This window comes from Heliangelus exortis, chromosome 2 (assembly GCF_036169615.1).
Source record: "Heliangelus exortis chromosome 2, bHelExo1.hap1, whole genome shotgun sequence".
In the NCBI taxonomy this organism is placed as follows: Eukaryota; Metazoa; Chordata; class Aves; order Apodiformes; family Trochilidae; genus Heliangelus; species Heliangelus exortis.
Window position 1 is genome coordinate 6,435,517 of NC_092423.1, and position 23,166 is coordinate 6,458,682.

Consider the following 23,166-nt stretch of genomic DNA (forward strand, 5'->3'; position numbering starts at 1 on the left):
TCTCTTCCTCTTCTGCATTCCTCTGCTGGCAGGGCTATATTCACACAGCATACCTGGTTATTTGTTAAGCCTGCCTGCTACACTAATCAATTCTTGTCTAGATAAGCACTTTTAACTCCTTGAGCCATGCATGATTTGTAGATGATGGCAACTGTGTTCTGTATGAGCTGAGGTTACTGCTAGTCTTGCAGATTTCATAGCAAGATAAAGCAAATCTGTAACAAACTTGCACATAAAGCAACTTACATTGTCTGAGGATCCCAAGACTCTCTCTCTACTGGGCCAATGAAAATGCTGCAAGTTTCATACTGAGGTATATTGAAGGGAAAGCTTTCCTGTAGATAACATTTTGGTCTGAATCATCAGTGATTAAAAATGTGTGGTTCATGTATTGAGCACCCAAACCTCAATTGTTTTGTTCACTACACTCTTCTGCAAACTCGGGCAATATTTTAAAGTTACTCACAAAATAAAACAGAAGCAACCCTCAGATCTTCATCTGGCATAAAGTGATGGTACACTACTGACATTAGCTGAATCTCTCACTCCTATGTCATCTGATGACTCCAAGTCTTTATTAAACATATGTAAATTGAGCAAACACTGATATCAGCAAAAGCTGCATTAGTTTAACACAAATCAATTAACTCCCAAATCAATTTAAATCTGGCTTATGAAGGCTTAGCTTCTGCTGCTGGATTTGCAAGTTCGTGTGAAACCCCTTTAACATATTCTAAGCTGACATAAGAATGTTCACTCGTGACTTTGCATCAGTTCGACTAAATTGGATTTGGGCAGGCTAGCCCAAGGTACCAAAAAAGTGAGTCTGAAATAGGAAAGAAATGGCTTGAAAAACTTCACATCTCTGTCTGAGAACAGGAAGAGGTTGACTTGGTGAAGAACCTACACGGCACAAACATGCACAGCAGCCCAGCAAGATTCCTTTTTATCATTGTCATGCTTGTAGCACCCCCTTGATCCCTGACTCAACATCCCTTTCCTTCCCTGTATCCTTGCTGCAGCTGAAATATATTCAGTGTTTCTGAGCTATTTGAGGTAGTGAATTAGCTTGTAAACAATGATGAAGTGTAATTGAGAATACGTGCTATTGGAAAATCAAATCATTTTATTTTTAGTTTGTATAACTACACTTAACTTGACTAGGGACAGTTAGACCTTTCATTATTAGGAGTTCATATGCTCCAAAATGCACAGGAAAATTGCCAGCGCAGTGATGGATTAAATAATGATAATACTGAGAAGCAAACAGTGACAGTAAGAAAACAATAATAGTTTGTTCTGTTCTAATGTCTTTTTCTCATATAACTAAGAGATCTCTGCATGGTTAGAACGGGAACAAGAAAGTTCTTGTTTGTACTGCAGTAAGAGACTTATCTCATTGATGCTGCATCTAAATTTTGGAAATGGTTGGTTCTGAGGTAAGGGCACAGAACAGCACTTGGATGGCCAAGAGGACCTGCTACCATCCACTTCAGACCTTTCCCTGTCTTTGATCAGGCTGGAACCTGTCTGAGTTTGACATCAGTCTCACCAGCTCCCATCCTACAAGAGGTCTGCAAAGTAGGTCTAAACTTCTGCCATCCTCTGTCCTCCCAAAAAGACCCCAGTAAGGCCAGTATCTCACCTGACAGTTTCTGTAGGCCCTGGAGGTGCCATGCACATTCCACTGCCCTGCCTCACCCACCACTTTCCCAGACATATTAAACCCCAGTGTAAATTAACTTAGGTCTGCCTGTCCCCAGTTACCAAGTCTCCCATGTCTCCTCATCAGGGAATTATTGCAAAGGTGCCACTTCCCTGCAAGTTTCTTCTCAGCAAGGGAGGTTACTGGAATATTTTTAAAAGGATGAGTGGGATGATGCTAGACCATTTAATGTGAAAATGATACCAGGCAAAGTCATGGTGAGGCTGCTACAAGATACATGCAGGAAAGGAATAGCATAATTAATGCTAGGTAGCATGATTTCAGGGGAATAGTTCTTGTAAAACTGATACGGTCCTTTGATTTGATTACAAATTATGCTGATGACAGTTACAGTGCTGATATAATATCCTTAGATTTCAGTGAGGAATCTGATACCACGGGACCTGCTGATGAAAACACAAGCTCTGTATCAAGCCAAGTAAACATATTTTAAATTAATTTTAAAAGGGTGATGGATCTCCAAAAGTAATTCTAAATAGTGATGACACTGTAAATTCAGTGATGAGTGTGTCAGGGAGAGGGGTCGGTCAGAATAAGAACTGTCCTTAATCTGGATTTTTAAGAGCATCTGGAACAAAATATCAAATCTTTGCTGACACCACACAAAGTGAGCGGAGCAGTAAGCGATATTAGGGATAAGGGAATTATAGGGACTGATCCCAGGGAAAAACAGATCAGTTGTACAACATGCATTTTAATAAAACCCCAGACATCATGCACCTCGGGAGGAGGAAAGTAGGTCACTCTGGGGGACATTTCTTGGAAAACAGCAGCTAAGAAGGACTTAGGGATCAGGATGGCTGTTTAACAGGACATGAGCTTTTGGACAGGTCCAATAAATGAGGTGAATAATGCAATCCCTCAACGTGCAGGTAAAAAACTCAGCAAGGGGAGGGAGAGGGCACTGCTTCAACAGTGGAATTCCAGCAGACTGCTGGAAATGGGGTTTCAAAAATGGGAAAGTCTCTGCAGGGATCTACAAACATAATTAGAAATCTGAAGGAACCATGGCAGTTAGAAAGAAGTTCTGAATTTTTTAATTACCCACAGCAGTGATCAGTGGTAACTCACCCACAGTGAAGACAGGGATGATAGGAGAAGATGTCTAACAGAAGGTGTCTAGTGCCTCAAGTTCAACAAATTCAACCTAAAAATACAATACCTGTTTCTAACAGAGGGAGCAAAGGACACCAGGAATAGATTAATTCCTAATAATTTTTTCCCCTTATTTCAAATCATGACACTGTAAATTAGATGTCTTCACAAAAGCTGTGCCCAGGCTTGTCTAGGAAACACAGCCTGGGCCTGGGTTACTGTAGGAAGCCTGGTGGGCTCTGCTGTTTCAAAGGGAAATGAATCCATTGTGTGAGTCTATTCTAAATATAAATTCAGAATTACCTTCAGCTGAGGAGGGGGCCCATGAGTTCAGGAGAGCTTGGTGCCAGGCACAGGCATTGCTGTGCATTAGGGCAGGGGGTGTCTCAGTTTCTAGGCTGTCCCTAAAGAAGTCACCTGGAAAGGGGTTTCTGCTATAAGGGTATTGATGGAAATCAAGAGGTAGGAAACCTTTTCTTATACATATGCATATACATATATATATATATATACATAAATACATATAAATATACATATGTATGTATATGTATGTACATATACATATATATATGTACATATATATACAAATATATGTATATATACAAATATATATACATTGCTGTCCCTAGAAATTCAGACCTTTCCATGGCAAGGCTTGCAGCTGAACTTTTAACATGAATTTATGATAATAACTTGCCTTTCTGTATTCAGGGCTTTAATTCCTCTCCCTTTTCTCAGTGCAAAGCAGGAGTGCTTCCAGCAGACCAAATGGCATCACTCTGGTGTAAGAGCAGAAGCAGTGAGAGAAGAATGAAACCCCCTGTTAATAATTCATTCTGAGGGGATTTGCTCCAGCCTGATGTCATGTTTTGTTATCTACAAGCCACTGAATACACTTCAGCAGAACTAAAAAACCAGGATGCAGGCATGGCCATCTCTTGCACTGCTGAAACCATGTGATATAAGCATGGTGGCTTCATGCTGCATGGATTAAAATTGAGAAAAATACTGTTCTGCATAGCAGTAAATGGAATGCTACCTTGAAAAGGGCCAAGGCTACATCCAAATGAGCCTCTGATATGAAAATTATTTGTCATTTGGTCTGAAGGCAATGAAGTTAGCAATTGATTAACATCCAAATAAAGATAAAATTAGAAAATAAATAAAAAGAAGAAGACAACATTGAAAAGTCATCAGGAATCAGTCTATACAGAGGAAAAAGAAGAAAAGAAAACACAATTTTAAAAAAAAATTGATCAAGCAGCTTTTCCTGTGTGAAAATTAGCTTTATTCATAAATGCACAAAAATATAAATTCCGATTTTGAAAGCTCTCCATAATTTTGTATTGTATATTGTAGATGAAGCAGCTGCTATACATATATGAAAACCATTTCACCCATCCGGTTATTTTTCTTCCTCAGCAATGCAAAAATGATGAGGAAAGGAATGTTACATTATTAGCTTGTCAGAAAATTGGACACTAATACAAGAGAAAATAAGAGCTGACATTTCCCATAATCAGATTCACAATTGAATAAAACTTAATTTTTATGGATCAATATCACCTTGTCTCAGTTTCAGAAATGTAGATGGTAAAGAGGAAGAGCTCAGTGTCTCCCTACCAGATTTTAATCTCCAAAGCATGAGGCAGACATGGAGGCAAATCCATGTCGTGGGGCTGATGTCTGCAGCAATTCTGTCAGGGAGCTTTGCCTGGACTGTGCAATGAGAGCATCTCCAAAACAATGGGTTTGGAGAAATAGTGCTGGCAAAGGGAGGGAAAATTGCATCTTGTGTTAGTGTGCTTCCCTCAGAAAATGTAGAATTTTGCACAGGGGTTTACAGCCCTGGCTTGGGTTGGTTTGTAAGAATTTTACAGCATGTAATGAAAAAAAATAATGCTTTTTTAAATTTTTTTTAATTAGATGGTTTAACTCTTTCAATTATGCATGCTGATCAGATGGAAAGTTGGCTTAGTACAATATGTCTCAAATAAGTTATTATTTAAATAAGCAAAAAAAATCACAGCTAGAATTTCCATCCCAAGGACTATGGAGACCTGAGTTCAGTAAAATGTTTCAAAAACTTTTTTTGGTCTATTTTGAGACAGTGTGATGTGCCCCAGCCTTTTCCAGTTAATCATATGATTATTAGAGATGGTTTGACTGGAGTGTGGTATCCAATAGGATCTGAGAGGTCAAAATGACTTTGCAGATTGCTCCTGAATTAAGATTCCTCTTGAAAAAAAATCCTCACATAAGTGGGATGCTAACAGATTAGCTCTTTGGTTACAAAAGGAAAAAAAATAGTAATTTGTGAAGCCTTTAATGGTGGTCTGGCTCCTCAGGCAGTGTTAGTAGTTTTCTACCTGTCACCATCTAGTTCAGCCTAGTTAATCAAGGGTGCACAGCAGCTTGCTAGCAAAGTGTCTGGGTAAGTGCTGACATTAATTCTGCTTTTTCTTTCCTGTTTCACCCAAGGTGGTTGTCAATGCCCTTGTGGGAGCCATCCCTTCCATCATGAATGTTCTCCTCGTCTGCCTCATCTTCTGGCTCATCTTTAGCATCATGGGAGTGAACCTGTTTGCTGGGAAGTTTGGGAAGTGCATTAATAAGACAGAAGGAGATATGCCTTTGGACTCTAAAATCATTAACAACATGAGTGACTGTATACTCTATAATGTGTCAGGCACGTTTTACTGGACAAAAGTTAAAGTTAACTTTGATAACGTTGGTGCTGGGTACCTGGCTCTGCTGCAAGTGGTAAGTGTGACCACCAGAAACTAATGGCAAATGTTGCTTCTTCCCTTTGAAATTGTCTGCTTATAGGCTAAGGTTAACCTCAATACTTTTCTAGGGTTTTCAGCCTTACCCATCAGGGGAAATCCTTTCCTCAAGTGTACATGAATCATATTTGGCCCAGAGATGTTTATGGCAGCTTCTTGTTTTAATTTGGGTTTCTGGTGCATCACTAATATAGTCCCTCTGGGAAATTATTAGACTCTTGAGGTGAATTAAAGATTATTTTGTCAATATTGTAATCCAGAGCAAAGTTTAGTTCCAGAAACAAACTTCATGGTTCTGTTCATGCAGACAGAGTGCACTTGCTGTCCTGAATGCCTGGGACTTCACTACTCCCTGCTGGGGGAAAATTGAAGTAACAGAACTTTCAGTTATTGCATAAAGCTGGATTCATGGAGGATTCTTAATTCACAGTCCTCTGTACAGCTTCCATGGAAATGTTTTAGGAGGGCACTGGTGCCTCTCATTCTGTTTCCTCACCTCATTTCCATCTTCTAAAGATAAGGCATCAGGCTGAACCTGACTATGAAATGTGTTGGTGATCAAAGATGATGGCAGTATTTGATCTATAAAGACAGAAATAAGCTGTTTTGACAAGCTTTTCCAGCAGAAAATGTACAACATGGATAAAGAGGTTGTGTGCACAGAGATTTCCTGTGTTGTGACACAGCACAACTGAATGGAGAGAACCACAGGGGACTCCATCTTCTTGTCTAGGCTCAGCTGCTGGACTGCTGAGTGATTTTAGACAAATTACTTTGTGTTTGAGTTCCATGGGGCCCTCATGTGAAATTGTGGTAATGATACTTATTTCCATTGTTCTAATTTGCTCTGAAGCCCAGTGATGACAAGGGCTGGATACAGACTAGGAATCTTTGTTGTGGTGGATTTTATATGCACAGAGTGAAAGAAATTCCTTGCCACATCCTTGGATAGGGAGGTTGGTGTCTTGAAGTGCCTGTGATGGCATTCCTTGCTTCTGGAATAAAAACCTACATTCTGGGAGCTCAATTCAGTTTTCATATACAGACATCTACATTTTGCAATGTGGTAGGGCTCTGCCTCAGGCCCCCACCTTTCCTTCCAAGAGGACATGACCCTGCCACAGGTCCCTCATCAGATCTGTCAGCTCTTCTCCTTCCCATGATACAAACTTGTTTTCTCCTAGAACTCTTTTCCTCTGTCACAGGTACATATAATAGGGAGGGAATGGGAAGGCAACATTACCTCCATATAATAGGTCTATGAAGCAGCTTTCCTTTCTTGTAGAAATGTTTTTCCTTATGTACTCTGTTCCTGGTACACATGCTCTTGAGTCTGAGATCTTCTGACCACTGTCCATTGAGTCTTTTTTTTCATACCCTCTGGAAAGCAGAAATGTTTGAGTGGGCACAAGCACTTTTAGTTCTTTCCACGAGATAGAGGTGAACTTGCTGAGACCAAGAGCTTTTATCTTTTCCATGTAATTATGATATTCAGCTCACTCATGCAGGGTAAATTAATTCCCTTATAACATCTTTGATTCAATTTTTCATTCTATGTAATGCTTTCTTTGTCTTTTATTTGAACATCCAATCCAGCTGAGCAAAAATTTCTAGGTTTAAAATCTTGTGCCTCACCTGGAGCTTCTTATCTCCTCCATGACTGCATAAGAGATGCCTACTTTGGTGGGAAACCTCCATCAGAATAATTGTTATTCCTTCACACTTCCTTTTATAAGACTCAAGCTCCAGCCTTCTAAAAATCTGCAACTTTTCATAACTTGGCCTTGCCTAAGGAGTACCCTGAAGCAGTGTCTTCTACTGTTCTGCAGTACCAGTTCCTGAGCTCTGGGCACTGGTGATACTGGTTGCACTGAGCAGGTGGGAACCACCTTTGTTGTGATCAGTGATGGTAGCACAAACATAACTGGTTGTAAGGTGGATCTTAGCACGTTTATGAAGGGATGGTCTAGTGCTGCACTTGTTGAAAATGGGCTTGCTGGCCCTGCAGGTTACATTCAGACTTGTGATCCTTGTGATCCAGCAAAGAAGTAATTTTTCCTGTTGTAGAAGTACAAAAGCAGTGCCATAAATGTAGAATCTGCACATGCTAGACAAACTGGTTTTGGCAAGAAATGAGGGAGCCCTAAATCCTTGCTCAGCTTGTATGGCAGGTGCTGGCTGCTTCTTCCAGTTGGAAGAACAGGAGCTGGATGCCATTAGGGGATTGATTTAAATTTCATCCTGCACCTGGAGCTCTTACATCTTAGGCAATGAAGTGTAAAGATGACACCCACAGAGAAGGGGCCCAAACATCTGGATCTTTTTTGCCAGACTTCAACTCAAGGAGTGTCTGTTACAGGTGCTTCTTGCCAAACATCCTCCACATGGGGTCACATTTCATGAGCAAACTGCCACAGGAATTGCAGGGGTTTAACAGCTCAGCTCTCCTAAGGAGACAGATCCATGGATGCTGACACAGTGCATAGCAATGATGAGCTAAGCATCTTGGTTGCAACCCTCAGGGAACCAAAATATGAGCTTTTAAGTGGGATTTGTCTTTTGACTGTTGACATTTTCAGCTGCTGCAACACACTCTTCAAATGGCTCACAAGTTACCTTTGGATGTCTGAATGTGTCTGAAAATCCAAATGGAAATGTGTAAACCCAATCTGTCTGCCTCATGTTCCACCTACACTTCCACAGCATCCCTGAAAGAAATGAGAAGTCTCTACTATGGAAACTTTACTACTTTCCAGAGGCAAACTTTCTGAAAATGTAATTGGGAACTATATGAAACTTTTACCAAATATCCTTTGCTCTTTTCCTACCTCTTTTAAGATCTCTCATGTTATCCTGAAGAAACTACTTTGGATGAATTAATCTGAGAAAACATTCATGTGAGGTGGTCAGCCAAGTTTCAAGCTTCTCCAACTAATAAATGGGCTGTCTCACAAGAGGTTACTAACATGGGAGGTAGTTTCTGCCCACCCCACAAGCAAGAGAAATGTCTCATTCACAGGGATGAAAAGATCTTTATTATAATGCATTTTTAATTTTCAAGAAGGATGATTCACTCTTCTGAGAATTTAACAGCCTTAACACCCTAATATACTAGGAAAAAATAATTGCTATGACCCAGGGCTTCAGTAATGCTTTTTTTATATTCCTAAAATTTCTTTGCAGGTCACAGCACCTATGCTGTATAAATCTGAATTTGAGCTGAAGAAATAAATATCTAAATTTCCAGTAGGAGTTTTGCATTTCCCTTGCAGAACCCTTCCCCTTGTGCTCATCTCCACATTTTGTTTTGCAACATATCCTGAAATTTCAGCAATCTGTTGAAGAGCACCAAGGCAAAAAGTGATCTCTCATGCAGCATCTGCCTTGCTTGGAGAAGTTCTTGTACAGGAATAGACTTTCTTTTATTATGTCCTACAATTCCTTGTCACTCTGAGGCTCCAGATAAGGAAAGGCCAAGATAGCAGAAGCACTCCTAAACCAATACAACAACCAGGAGCTGTAGAGTTAAATCAACCCCCTCATGCCAGGTTCAAAGTCACAACTGAGCTCATAAATCAGCTACAAAATGGTTATGAGACAGGACAGTGTGTCTAAAGTTACTGAGTTACATGATCTCTTGCACTTCTGTAAACTGTAATGCTAGAGTTTACTTTCACTGTGGATGCAAAATGTGCAAAAAAATCAGTATGGCTCTGAACAAGTCATATATTGCTACTCTGGGATAGACTTCCCTGTGTTTACAAATGTCGGGTGTAAGTAGTATTTCTGTGAAGATTTACTTGTGGAAATTAAAAAAGAGAATGGGCAGTTCCCTTGGCTCCCATGTAGCCCAGCAGAGTGCGAATGTCTGGGGTGCTCTGGTGTGCCCAGTGCTTGGTGGTGCCCTCCCCAGCAAGTGCTCTTAATGCAAAATAATAATAAAATGAATGTTCAGTAGAAAATTCCTGCTGTGCTTAAACTGGACAAACTGAAAAATTCAACAGAAAAGCCAGCAGATAGTGGGGATGTACTTAAATACATGGAGTTTGGCTCTCCCATTGGTGCCTCTGTTTTAGCTTTCAGAAGTTTCTCTCGCCAATAGCAGTGCTTTAAAAAGCATTTGAGAAATCCAAAGACTGGTATTTCTGCTGTCAAAAGCAGCCATATTTATTGCACTATTGCTGTCCTTTTCTAGGAAAAAAATTCAACTTGCAGATTTAGAGCTTGTTTTATTTTAAGGCACCACTGTGTTCTACACTAAATGCTTTGAAGGCAGCGAACGACATCCCACCTATCCTCCTCCCCACTAATTTCCTGCATTGCAGCTCTGGCCAGCAGTCATATAACAAAATGTAATCCCACCCCAAGATGAGTTTATCAATAGATAATCTCCTCACATGACAGTTTCAGTAGAAAATGGTGTTTCTCTGGACAGCTTCCAGGCAGGATAATATCACAAACACTCCCATGAAGATTTTGTCACTTCCTTATCCAGTGTGTAAGTGGTTACTAATTCCAGATAAATAATTTCTTTCCCCAGTGTTATATTTCTTTCATTCTCAGTATCTCTTACCTTCTGCAGAAGTGTCTAGGGAAGCTTTCCAGAAGCCTTGTGGATTTTTAATTCTCTTAATTCTGGACAACTGGGAAAACCAGAAAATGACAGTACTTCATTCGCTTACTGTTTATTTTTGTCAGATCACTTCATCATCTCTTATCTCTACAAACCACTGTGCCTTGCAGTAGAGTCTCTTGTGTCTGTGGTATACATCAGGGGGTAAAATAGCTACTCAAAAGAAAAGATTTCCTCCCAAGTGGAAGAAAAGTACAGGCTAAGATCATACAGGTTTGTGCCACAAGAAGAATTTTTTGTTTCATCCCATCCACCCTCTCTGAATGTCACTTTGAGCTGAAAACTGCAAGCATCTGTAATGACACCAGGAAATTTTTCATCAGATTAGAAAGAGAACAGCAAAAAGGGAAAATATTAGAACAGTAAAGGACTATCAGTGTGGGAGGTTCAAATAATTCTTTGTTTCACTATAAACTGATGATAATTCCTATAAACATTTTACATCTAAACTGTTTTTTACCAGATAGGACTCTAGAGTAGATTTTCCAATAAACTGTGATTTTGAGTGTTTAATCTCTTTCAACCAGTAGATAAAAATGAAAAATCTTTCAAATACTATTTTATGTATACTTTGATGAGAAATATGGTTGACCTCTTGTAAAACGTTTTCCATTGCCTCAGTAGCCTTCAGAGGGACATGGGAAGACAACATTACCTCCAGGATTTAATTAGTACAGACTTTGTATAATGGAGCATTTAAAAAAAAAAGCTGGATGCACCTAGTTCAACACAAATGCCTGAGTTTCTCCTGGAAACTTGGAATTACATGCCAGAACACCATGGAGAAAATTCAACTTAAGTGTCAGACAGATTCAAAAAATATTGAGCGTGGATCTTTCATGCAAGATAGTGTAAATCTGAATAAATAAATAAAATGAAAAGTGCCTCATTATCTGCTCACACTGATTTTAAAGTCTAAATGGGTCAGAGGTCAAATGTGAAACAAAACCAGAGGGCTGATGCACAGGTACAGGCACAGGGGCTTAGGCCAGGGTCAGACCTAATGCCAGGTATGTTTTGTGTCAGGCTGTGTCTCATGAGAGGCACAGACTGTGAATAAAGAGTCATGAATTTTCTACAGAATAGTAAAAATCACTTCAACATGTTTCTTCTTGGGCTATTGTGACTGCCTCTTCTCCATTATAGGCTCCAGTAAGAGACACTGACCTCTGTGGAATCCCTCCTTGTTTAAACAGCTTTTAGAAATATATTAAAACCCCTGCTTTTGAAAAAAAATGATCTGAACAGTAAATCAGATTGAGTTGCCAGGGCCAGGCTCACAGCAGGTGTTGATTGATTTGCTTCTTTCAATTCAGCTGTGATTTAAGTGACTCCCTGTGCTTTGACATTGCCTTGATTTGCCCCATGCTACAAGAAGACAGAGTCCAGGCTTCAGTGGGATGCTGTGGGGTAGTCACTGCCCATCAATATGAACAAGCAATGTGGATGAAATCCATTTTACCTCGTGCAATACTTGTGCAGGATAGTACTCTGAGTTGCCCTTTGGAGCAACATTTATTAATTGCTCATATTTTAAATTCAAAATGTCCAAAGATTTAATTACCAAGTTGTCTCTCTGTTTTAAATTCTCTTTTAAAAACCTCTGTTTTATCACCACAGGTGCAGAAAATCAGAAAACATGAGTGAGAGAATCCAGAAGAAAACAATTCTGGAATAATTTGAAGTGTCTAAATAAACAAACTCATGGGCACATATTGCTTTAAAGGAGATGCAATTCATTAGCTGGGGAGGACATGCTGAACATTGCATTTTGAAAACTCATCACAGAGATGATATAATCACTGCAAGATATTCTTATTTAAATGCTTAATGATTTGTTTGTGGGCTGTTTTTTTTAGGCCACGTTTAAAGGCTGGATGGAGATTATGTATGCAGCAGTGGATTCACGAGAGGTAGGTCACAACAAGGAATTGGTAATTTACCATTGACTTTCATTGCATTCACAATGTTTAACAACAAGAAAAGAAATACATGCAGGTTGCCAGGTGCTGTCTTACTCTGATCAGGACAGTGGACTTTTTTTTGCAGCTGGCACTGAAGCATCATGACCCTGAAATTAAAACAAATGCATCCCTCAGCTCTACACAACTGATTTATTTATTCATACTGCAAAACTCACAGCATAGAGAGGCACCTCCAGGGTGGGACTGAGTCTCCCAAAACACCTAAGCTGTCTTCCCTGTTTCTTCCACTCTCCTTGTTGACTGCCATATTTCCCATGGATATAAATTTTGATAATAGGACCTTTTTAAAAGCATTTGGTTTTATATCTTTATCTTGAACGAGTTTTTTCTGGCAGTGGCTAAAACCAAGTTGGGGGCTTGGAGCCAGCTGGTCTAGTGGGAGGGAGGTGTGCCTGCCTGTGGCAGGGGGATTGGAACTGGGTGATCTTGATGGTGGCTTCTAACCCCCACCATTCTATGCTTCCATGATTCTTCTCTTTAACCTGAAGCTTTACTCCAGGTGAGTGGAGCTCCCAAAAGAGTAAGAGGCTGGTGTGGGCTTCCAGCTCTGGCTAACCATGGAGCTCTGGTAACTGCCTTGAGCTGGCAACTAATTCCTGCCTATTTCCCATTCAGATTTCAGGTTTTCTGAAAAAAGAAAAAGAAAAAGAAAAAAAAAAAGACATTTCCCTTGTAACATGACATATGGTTTGTTGATATTTTTATTGAATAAGATGTCTCCTTTCCCTTTTTTAATAATGTTCAAGGAACAAGATTGCACTTGCTATTAATTTTTAAGGTAGCTGCCAGGTGCTGACAAGCTGACAAGCTGACTTCAGTAACAGGGAATGGATGTGTAAATGGAGCAATAAGGGGGTGAAAAAAACCTCATGCCATCACAGGAGCAGAGAATTGCCTTTGCAGTTGTGATGCTTAGTTTGTAATCTTGGTATATTCTTGTACTACATTTACATGTGTGTGTATCCTCCCTGCTGCTGAATGAAACACTTGGGTTACACCTAAGAAAATACAGCATTTGGGGGGTTTGAACTTTTGGCATCTTTGTTAGATACCTGGGTCTGGAAGGGCAAATGGGAGCATTTTTGCCATGACTTGAGGCTACTCAGTTGTGTTGGTCAGTCCTTCAAAATGATATGTTATAAATTTCTACTCTTCATAGAAAAAATATTGCAGTTCTAAATCCACTGACTCTCAATACAGTGTTTTCCAGTAACTTTTAATTATACTGTCATCATGGTACCATTCGTTCACATAAGATTAGGGATAATCAAAAAATTGATTCTTTTCCCCTTCTGGGTTCAGACTGAGAATATTTTATAGGATTTATTCTGACGTTGCACTTTCTGAAGCAGTGAGATCTCTGTGACAGTGCTGTGAAATGTTGCTGAAATGACCGTGGCATTGCAGATGCCAGTAGTAAACTTCAAACAGGGGCTGTGGAGTGCTTACTCTGCTGGTGGGAGTCACCTGGGTTTTCCTGTTTCATAATCTTTATTGCTGATGGACAGTTTGGTTTTAACTGCATTAACATTTTGATACGTGTAGAGATGGTGCCATTTTCACCTTTTCCCTCTTCCTTTTGCAGTGTGAGGAGCAGCCTGAGTGGGAATGTAATTTATACATGTACCTGTACTTCGTGATTTTCATCATCTTCGGATCTTTCTTCACATTGAACCTTTTCATTGGTGTCATCATTGACAATTTTAACCAACAAAAGAAAAAGATAAGTAGTGCATATGCCACATGTCGCCTTGTGATTGCTGCAGACACTGGAGCAAGGGATAGATTTACAGGCAGCAGCTTTGCCACATTAGCCTTGATATTGGCATTGACAGAACAGATGCAGAAATCATCTTGCAGTTCTTTGACAAGAGCACAGCTGTAGCAGCTCCTAATCTCCCCATAGGATGAGCATCCTGAAAATACACTCTGGGGGATTATAGTCCCTGCAGAAATCACTGAAGCAGCTCAAAGCAGACAGGATCTCTGGCGTGAAGTCTGCCAGAGAGGCACAGACCTCCCTGGTGTCCTCCCCAAACAAATGCCACTGTCCCTCAGACCACTGCAACCTCTTCTCGTTCACCCATTATCTCTGTGCCCCAAAGTGAAGCCAGGGTCAGGGAGGAGCAGCCTGGCCTCAGACCTTTGTTTCTTCCTGCTTTGTAGTCTCTAAACAAAGAGTTGAGATTCCTCTCCAAATATATAATAAATTCTTCTCAAAATAAATAGAAGAGGATGCAGGCCTCAGCTTTGAAAAGAGGCAGTGGACCTCTTTTCATCAAAAGTAATAGCTTTGTTTTCACCTTATACTTAGGTGGCCAGGATATCTTTATGACAGAAGAGCAGAAAAAGTATTACAATGCAATGAAAAAGCTGGGATCTAAGAAACCTCAAAAGCCAATCCCAAGGCCACTGGTAAGAATGGCATGAATTAGTGGAACTGTGTATAACAGCTGAATATTTGTTTCATAGGATGGATGCAATTCAACTTCCCAGTATAGGAGGAGTGATTGCTTTCAGATGAAAGCCACTTAATATTTACACTTTTTAATTTTGAACACTATTTGCTAGTCCAGTGACCTGTGTGGTACAAAATTCCCATTGTTATGCAATATTAACTAAAAGTCCAATTTACCTATACAGTCATGGCAGTGGCCACATGCCTGCATTGAATGAATTAATGGCCCCAGTCCAAGGCCTTTTGTCAGTAGTTTCAAGAAGCATTAGAAGTAAATGGGTTTGAAATATCTATCATTCCAACATTTGTCATCATCTTTATGTTTATGAAGTTCTAATCAGAAGCAGGACATAGTCTATTTTCCTCTACTTTCTGATCAATCAGGAGACAGTGATGTCATCATTTTCACACAGTTCTAATTTCATAACCAAATCTTCTCATTTCTTCCAGAACAAATACCAAGGTTTTATTTTTGACGTCGTCTCCAAACAAGCCTTTGATGTCTCCATCATGATTCTCATCTGCCTTAACATGGTTACCATGATGGTGGAAACAGATGACCAAAGTCAAGAAAAAGTGAACATCCTCCATAAAATCAACATGCTTTTTGTTGCCATCTTCACTGGGGAGTGCATCATTAAAATGCTGGCTCTAAGACACTACTATTTCACCAATGGCTGGAACATTTTTGACTTTGTCGTCGTGATTCTCTCTATCGTAGGTAGGTGGATCTGGATTTTCACCCAAACTCCAGAGTTTAAAAGGCAGACATCAATTTTAGACAAAGTTGAAGGCTTTGTGCTACAAAATACACTTTCAACTCTGATAATTAGATCCTGCGTATGCTTTTTAAAAAAATATTTAAATAATACAACATAATACTGCCTAACACTAGTGTGATCATCAAAATTATGAAGCTTATCACACCAGAGTATTGGCTCCAGTGCTTCCTAGTGAAAGAACATGGTCCAGAACTGGCACCATGCACTTTATCTCCAGTTCTATACAGCAGCCAAAGACAAAGAAGTGAACATGACATATGAAAAAGGGCACATGAAGACTGCTGTTGTCTTACTGTTTCTTTTTTATTACATCACTGTGAAATAGCTCTTCAGGGAAGGTGTGCTGAGTCTGGCTGTTCTTAGCCCCATTGTCTCTGGAGCTCCAAACCCTCATCTACCCAAGGGATGAAACAGAGAGACAAGGTTTTATTATTAATTTGTGGTTTTGGTTGTCCTACAGCCCCAACCACAGATCATATGTTAGGTGCCACAGCAATGCAGGTCAAGTGTGAACCTGAAACCCTGCCAAAATTTTCATTGAAGTTGGAAATAAAGTAGAAACTGGAAGAAAATCAGCTGATCCAGTGAACAGAAAGAACTCAAAAAGTTGGTTCTTCCAATATAGCTTCCATTTTGAAGGATGGAAGGATTTCATATCCTATGAAATAACTTTCATGTTAGGAAAACAGAGACATCTCCTCATTGACTGAAGCTTCTGTTTCTCTAAATTCTTTCTTGTGGGCCAAGGAGCCTTCAAGGTCCCCATGCGGGAGATCCCTGGTGCCCAGAGTGCAGCCTGTGCTTTGGAGGCCTTGAATCAGCCAAGAGCACCTGGATTTCAGAGGTTTGGGTCACCAAGGGGACATAACTGCCATGCAGCTGTCATCAGATGATGCTGAATGCTCAGGATTTGCCCATAGCAGCTGGTTAACCAGAACTGTTGTTTGGTCATAATTCAGCCTGATGATCAACCAGGTCATTGCACTGTCAGAGAAGCTGGACCATGCCACTAAACCCTTTTCCAGGTTGGGCTGGGAGAGTGAGATCAACATGGTTCAGTCAGCCAGGATCTGTTGACATTGGACATTCTATAACAAGTTGCTCTTTTTTGGCAGGAAGGGTTTAGCTAAAAGGACTCACTCTCATTTTTTGCTAGTCCAGTGTTAGTATTTAGTTCCTTTACAGACCATCAAGGAAACTGAAAAAAATTATTATCCAAGCATATTCCCAGTAGAAACCTGCATTGTTCCTGTGGTGGCTCAGAAAAATAGGCCCAGCATAGCAGTGTTTCAGTGTCACAGTAACATTTTACAGACAAGAATATTGTCATATCAGAAGATTTCTGACCAGCTACACTCAGAATAAACTTTTCAGGTGGGTCATGGCCAAAAGCTGCAGATTTGCATGTTATCAGAGCTGATCTTGTTTCCTCATTCCCAATTGACAAGCTTTCTCTTAATAAAAATAGAGCCACCATTGACACTTTTGTTTATAATCTCAACAAAGTTTGCATGGATTCAATAGGTATTGAAAACACGAATGCCAATGACTTTACCATGGGTCTTCCAGTCTGGGGAAGAATGGAAGGGACATTGATTGTCCAAAATTCTGACCAATTTCTTTAGAGGAAAGCCTGGGATTATTTCCCATGTTCTAACTCACTGCTTGTCTCTTTTCTTCCAAGGCACTGTACTTTCTGACATCATCCAGAAATATTTCTTCTCTCCTACACTCTTCAGAGTCATTCGCTTGGCTCGTATTGGTCGGATCCTGAGACTCATCCGGGGAGCCAAAGGAATTCGAACTCTCCTGTTTGCCTTAATGATGTCCCTGCCTGCTCTGTTCAACATTGGCCTCTTGCTTTTTCTGGTCATGTTCATTTATGCCATTTTTGGCATGGCTAACTTCGCCTATGTTAAGAAGGAGCATGGGATTGATGACATGTTCAACTTCCAAACCTTTGCTAACAGCATGCTCTGTCTCTTCCAAATCACCACGTCAGCGGGCTGGGATGGTCTTCTCAACCCTATTTTAAACACTGGACCACCACATTGTGACCCCAACCTTCTGAATGCAAATGGTTCAAAGGGAGATTGTGGGAGCCCTGCCGTAGGGATTTTATTCTTTGTTACTTATATCATTATATCATTTCTCATTGTTGTAAACATGTATATAGCCATTATTTTAGAGAACTTCAGTGTAGCCACTGAGGAAAGTACAGAGCCTCTAAGCGAGGATGATTTTGATATGTTTTACGAAATCTGGGAGAAATTTGACCCTGAAGCCACTCAGTTTATTGAGTATTCTGCACTTTCAGACTTTGCAGATGCACTGTCAGAACCTTTGCGCATAGCGAAACCAAACAAAATCAAACTGATAGCGATGGACCTGCCCATGGTCAGTGGAGATAGGATCCACTGCTTGGATATTTTGTTTGCTTTTACGAAAAGGGTGCTAGGAGAATCCGGAGAGATGGATGCCCTTAAAATACAGATGGAAGAAAAGTTCATGGCGGCGAATCCATCCAAGATCTCTTACGAGCCAATTACAACGACTCTCAGACGGAAACAAGAAGAGGTCTCTGCCATCGTCATCCAGAGGGCCTACAGGAGACATTTGTTTCGGCGCTCCCTGAGGCAGGCATCTTACTTGTACAGGCACAGAACTTTTGATGGCAGCATCCTGGAGGATGATGCCCCCGAGAAGGAGGGTCTTATTGCGTTCATGATGAACGAAAACTACGGCAGGCCAATAGACAAGTCAGAAACTCTCTCCTCCACGTCTTTCCCTCCCTCCTACGACAGCGTCACCAGAGGCACGAGTGATAATTTCCAGCTGAAGATAACAGACACGAGCAAAAGTGATGAGGCTATAGATTGTCTTCTCTCGCCAGACAGGGATAAAGAATCAATTGTTTAAATGTTTGTTTAGAATGCTTTAAAATATTGTTTACAGAATGTAATGCTGTAACTACACAACGATTGAAGCAGCCTTCTTATTAAACTTTAGTTGCAAAACAAACAATGGAGTTTTTACCCTTAACTACAAGAGTCTAATAAGTCATATAACCTTTGACCCTGCTCTTTTTGACTTGGCTCATTATTCATATTTATATATGCACAGGAGGAATCTTTGCAGGGTCATAGCTGTTATATCAGTGGTGTGAATAAGAATATGCTAGACTGTAATACAGTACACACAGTGTATTTCTATCCACAGATAAAGCCTGGCTGTATACATTCATTTAAGGTCTTACTCATATTAGTGTGTTTACTTATGGCAATGTATGACCTTGCATTCAAAAAAAGAAAAAAAAAATATCACAGCTGCTGTAGCAAAATGTAACACTAACTGTATATGTTGTGAATGGTCTTTCATAAATTTATTATATTTGATATTTTTTTACTTAAAAAAAAAAGTCTCTTTTTCCATTGAGAATAATGATCCTTACACTCTTCATGATGAACTCTTGAGTCAAAGTAATAGGAACTTGTGATATCCCCATCCTTTGAAGAGGAAAGTTGTTGCAAAGTAAACTGTCAAATTAGCAACATTTTAACTGTTCATTACACTGATCCTTCCCTCCTGGGACTTGGAACTGCTCATCAGCAGAAATAAATTTAAAAAATTAAAAAAAAAAATTAAAAAACAGAAAAAAACAAACAAAACAAAACAATAAAAAAAAAAAAAAAACGAGGAGGAAATTATGTCAAAATAATGAGAGAAATGACTTGTTCTATCCTTCAGGAAACTAAACAGTAATGGATTCTGTTTGTATAACTGTTAATAAAAGCACTAATTTTTTAGTATGTTTCAAGAATCTGCTTTGAATACTGCAATCAGACTCGCCATAGAATTAGCACATCACGTTTGTGTGTAGTGCTCCACAGCACCCTCTGCACTGGCAAAGTTTCCTTTAAGGTGGTGGGATAGATTCTGTCTCCCCCAGGAAGCTAAGCAGCCTTATTGGAAACTCAGTGCATCAGTATTACTTCAAAACCACTACTACTCATAATAATAATAATAATAATAATAAACATAGTAATAAGAAAAGCAGCACCAACTGGGCTGTGCAGAATGGCTGTGAGAGTGGGATCAAGAAGGTGGGAGGGGAATTGCCTCTGGATCTGTATGTAAATTTTGAGGTTTTAAATCCTTTCTTCTCAGTGTCCATCTTTCATTTCCTCAGATGGTACCTTTAGATTACTGGGGAAGGACAAGGAGTACAGGAACCAATAAAAAGACTCTACTAGAAAATAGATGTGTACTCATTCCTGTGTGCAAAGAAATATTTACAACTGATGGTTCCATCAGCTTCAGGCCAAAGAAATGAGAATGGGATGAAGGGTGGATGTGTAGCTATAGAAAAGTATTAGAGGTTTTTACATGCTAACAGATTATTTTTTATTATTAAGCTTTCAGTCTCGATGGAATGTGAGAAAGCATTTCTGAAATGTGACAAGTCCAGCAGTGCAGACAAGTTTTCTTTTTCACCTTCAGACTGATTATACTTGGGTTTGGTTGGAGTTCATGGAAAATCCTGAGATTTCTGTAACGAGCCATTGCACTTTAAGGAAAAGTAACTGAGCTTTTCACGTTGGAGAAGTAAGAATATCAAGAATGTATTTAAGGTGTATTGTTGTTAACATTTAGTTACATCCCAGGTTGTAAAGGAGTCAAAATCCACATGTGGTGGGCAACAAGAATTTCAATGACATGTGACAGTGAAGTTTATCTATGGCCATTGTTATCTGTCCTCTAAAAAAGTCAGAATATGTAAAGACAACATGTCAAAAGGATGACAATGTTCCTGTGTAAATATGGGCTAATATATTCTCTCCATTCATTGAGAGGTGTCTCAGGCATTCACTTGAGAGTGTTCTATCATTTAATTCAGAGGATTTGCCATCAGGATTCCTGGGGTCTATTCCTGGTACTTACTACATGATTTTTAGGCAAATAATTTAACCTATCTGTGCCTCAGTTTACCCATCTGTAAAATGAGGGTAATAATACTTACCTACCTCACAGGGGTGTTGTAAGACTTTCTGTTTGAAAAGTGCTATAAGGGAATGAAACGTACTATATAAGTATTATAAAAATTATGTTCTTTTGCCCTTTTAACCCCATGTCTATGGTGTATAACATAGGGCTGTTCCTCCGGGGATTTTGTTGCCTTTAAATCTTGTATGTAATTGGATTCTAACTTAAGGGAACTACTCTTTGTTCCTCAAAATGAAAACACTATTCTTTTCTTCTTCCCCACCCCTAGACCCCTCACCCTCTCCCGTTCCCCCCCCAGAAAATTGCTCAAGGCTTCTCAAATTAGAGAAACTTTATACAGATTCCCTGTGTATTTATGCTGTAATGTTATTCTGACTGTACATATCACCCATACAGAGTATGCGATTTTTATATTTATATGCATATATATATATATATATACACACACACATACATATACCTATACATATATATGTATCTTGTGAGGTAATAGAGTGGTTGGCACTCAGAGGACACGACTTACTTACTCATTAAAATGTTTTTTTTCAATGGGATTTATTGATCATTAGCAATGAGCTGCTGCCTATAATGAAACTGTTTAATTAGAAATTAGTACATTCATAACTTGCTGAACAAGCATTTATTGGCTGACAGCTGGTAAAATCCTTTTCCTTTCAAAGCTTTAGAATAAAGAGATGAAAAAATATGAAGAAAAATAGCGTTTCTAATCTGATTTTTCTTTACATACAATATAAACTAGTCAAAACCCAAGGAAAAAAGCCAGCTTGTGCTAAGCACTGTGGTGCTGGTCATGCTGTTTTACAAATATTTTAATTATTTGCAAACTATGTTATAAAATATTAAGCTGATATTCTTATTAAGAGTCAAGCCCAGTAATGGACAGGATGTAATGGGACGATTAGCTGGTCACTGATTATATTAGAGAAGAGCTCTTCCTCCAGTCATTTCACCCTTGTGTTGAACATTTTATTGTCATGTCTGAGATAGCACCAATGGAATTCTAAGTGGTTCTGTCTTCTACCCAAAACCTGTAAAAAAAAATAAATTAAAAAATCACAATGCAAAAAAAGAATTGGAAAGAGGGTCTTAACTATAGATGTTTACAGTGCAACTTTCTGAAACTGAATTGTAAATTACTTTCAAAACCTTTGTATCTGGAAGGTTGGGTTTCTATTGGTTTTTTAATTTGTTTTGTGGCATATTTCTTAAGAGTTGAAGAGGAAATGGTATCTTTGTATGTTGGGCAGAATTCCCCTCAAAAACTTCAGATAACCTCACTTGCAGATCTTTATAAATGAAGATGCCAGTCCCAATCTAGCAATGATCCAACCTCCTGGTGCAGTGATTTAGTTAAAGACACTAACTCAATAGTTGGCCCACACTGTCTGTAAGCATGGTGAGTGGTACCATTTTTTTTTCTGTTGATTTGTTCAATAAAAGCTACCACATGAATCACTGAAGCTACAAAAACAGCAAGGAAAATATCAGCCAATATCATAGGACATATTAAGCTGTTTGTACCTGGAAAAATTCAAGTTTATTATGTTTCTTTATTAAATAAATAAGGATAACAAATACGTCCTGTGCCTTTATTTTTATTTTTGTTTTTCTTATTTGATCAAGAGTTTTGTCATTATTTCTCTGGCTCTTTTGCAGCACATTTGTTTGGAAAATCCATGGGGACTTTCCTTAGAAGGCTTGCCAATGAAAGTTCATCTTGTATTGCAAAGCTAACTACAGAGCATTAAAGGCTTGCACCAAACTTTGTTGAAATCAAGGGACAGTTTCTGGGTACTTCTGATTAAATTGAAGCAGACCCCAAAACTTCTCTTTGAAGAAAGTGGTTTATAGGATAAGCCCAGTTTTGGTATTTCAACCCATCCTGCCTGATAGTATTAGCTGGCTGAGGAAGGGTTGGATCAAGGGTTGGACTTAATAATCTCAGGGGCCCTTTCCAACCCGGGTGATTCTGTGATTCTGTGGTTCTGTGGTTCTGTGAATGGCTGTACTGGAAGCACAGAATCCCATTTAGAGATTAAATACATATATGTGTATAAATGAGATTTTCTTAGTGGTAATATAGATATCTATCCAGGTTAATTATTTTGATTTTCATTATGGTAATTGTTATAATAGTTACATATTAAAATTCCTAATAACAAAGAACAACATCTTACCCAAAGGATGCATTCCTTAGTCCTGGAAGGAGCTTTAGAAGGGACCTTTAGATACTACCAGCATTGATTGAATCAGCCTTAGCTTCACCCAGGCTGGCACCAATTTGGTTCTTGGATTCAGGGCTCTGATTTCTATTTAAATGTGTCAGGTTCCTAATCATACTGAAGCAGGACAAAACTGAGCTGGTTTAGACTGCAATGAAAAAGTCCATTCAGTCTTTTGAATTAGTTTAATCAGTTTATAATCATGTTTTACATTAACCTGGGGCAGTCTGACTAGAGGAAAAGACTTTTTAAAAATAAGCATTTGATAGAATATGCCATATAATAATAGGACATCTAAGTAATGTCAATTATATATTATATGTTGAGTTATGTTGATTTTACAAACCTGCAGATCTAGTAAATTAAACCAGAGTGAAATCTGTGAGATTAGAATCAGGGCCTGCAGCTTCCAAATTCATCCTGATTTTTTTTTTTTTTTTTTTTTTCCAGTGAT

General features: G+C 39.2%; 1 protein-coding gene across 7 annotated transcripts in view; it reads left to right on the forward strand.

Moving 5' to 3' along the window:
- LOC139792019 (sodium channel protein type 5 subunit alpha-like) overlaps positions 1–22,067 on the forward strand; it is a 213,132-nt gene extending 191,065 nt beyond the window's left edge. For all 7 annotated transcript variants that reach the window (XM_071734645.1, XM_071734641.1, XM_071734646.1 and 4 more), the window contains 6 exons: positions 5,303–5,584; positions 12,100–12,153; positions 13,811–13,952; positions 14,540–14,640; positions 15,134–15,404; positions 17,150–22,067. In XM_071734645.1, coding sequence (XP_071590746.1) covers positions 5,303–5,584; positions 12,100–12,153; positions 13,811–13,952; positions 14,540–14,640; positions 15,134–15,404; positions 17,150–18,384 — 2,085 coding nt within the window. In that variant the 3' untranslated portion in view covers positions 18,385–22,067. The remainder of the gene's footprint in view (positions 1–5,302; positions 5,585–12,099; positions 12,154–13,810; positions 13,953–14,539; positions 14,641–15,133; positions 15,405–17,149) is intronic.
- The last annotated feature ends 1,099 nt before the right edge of the window (positions 22,068–23,166 follow it).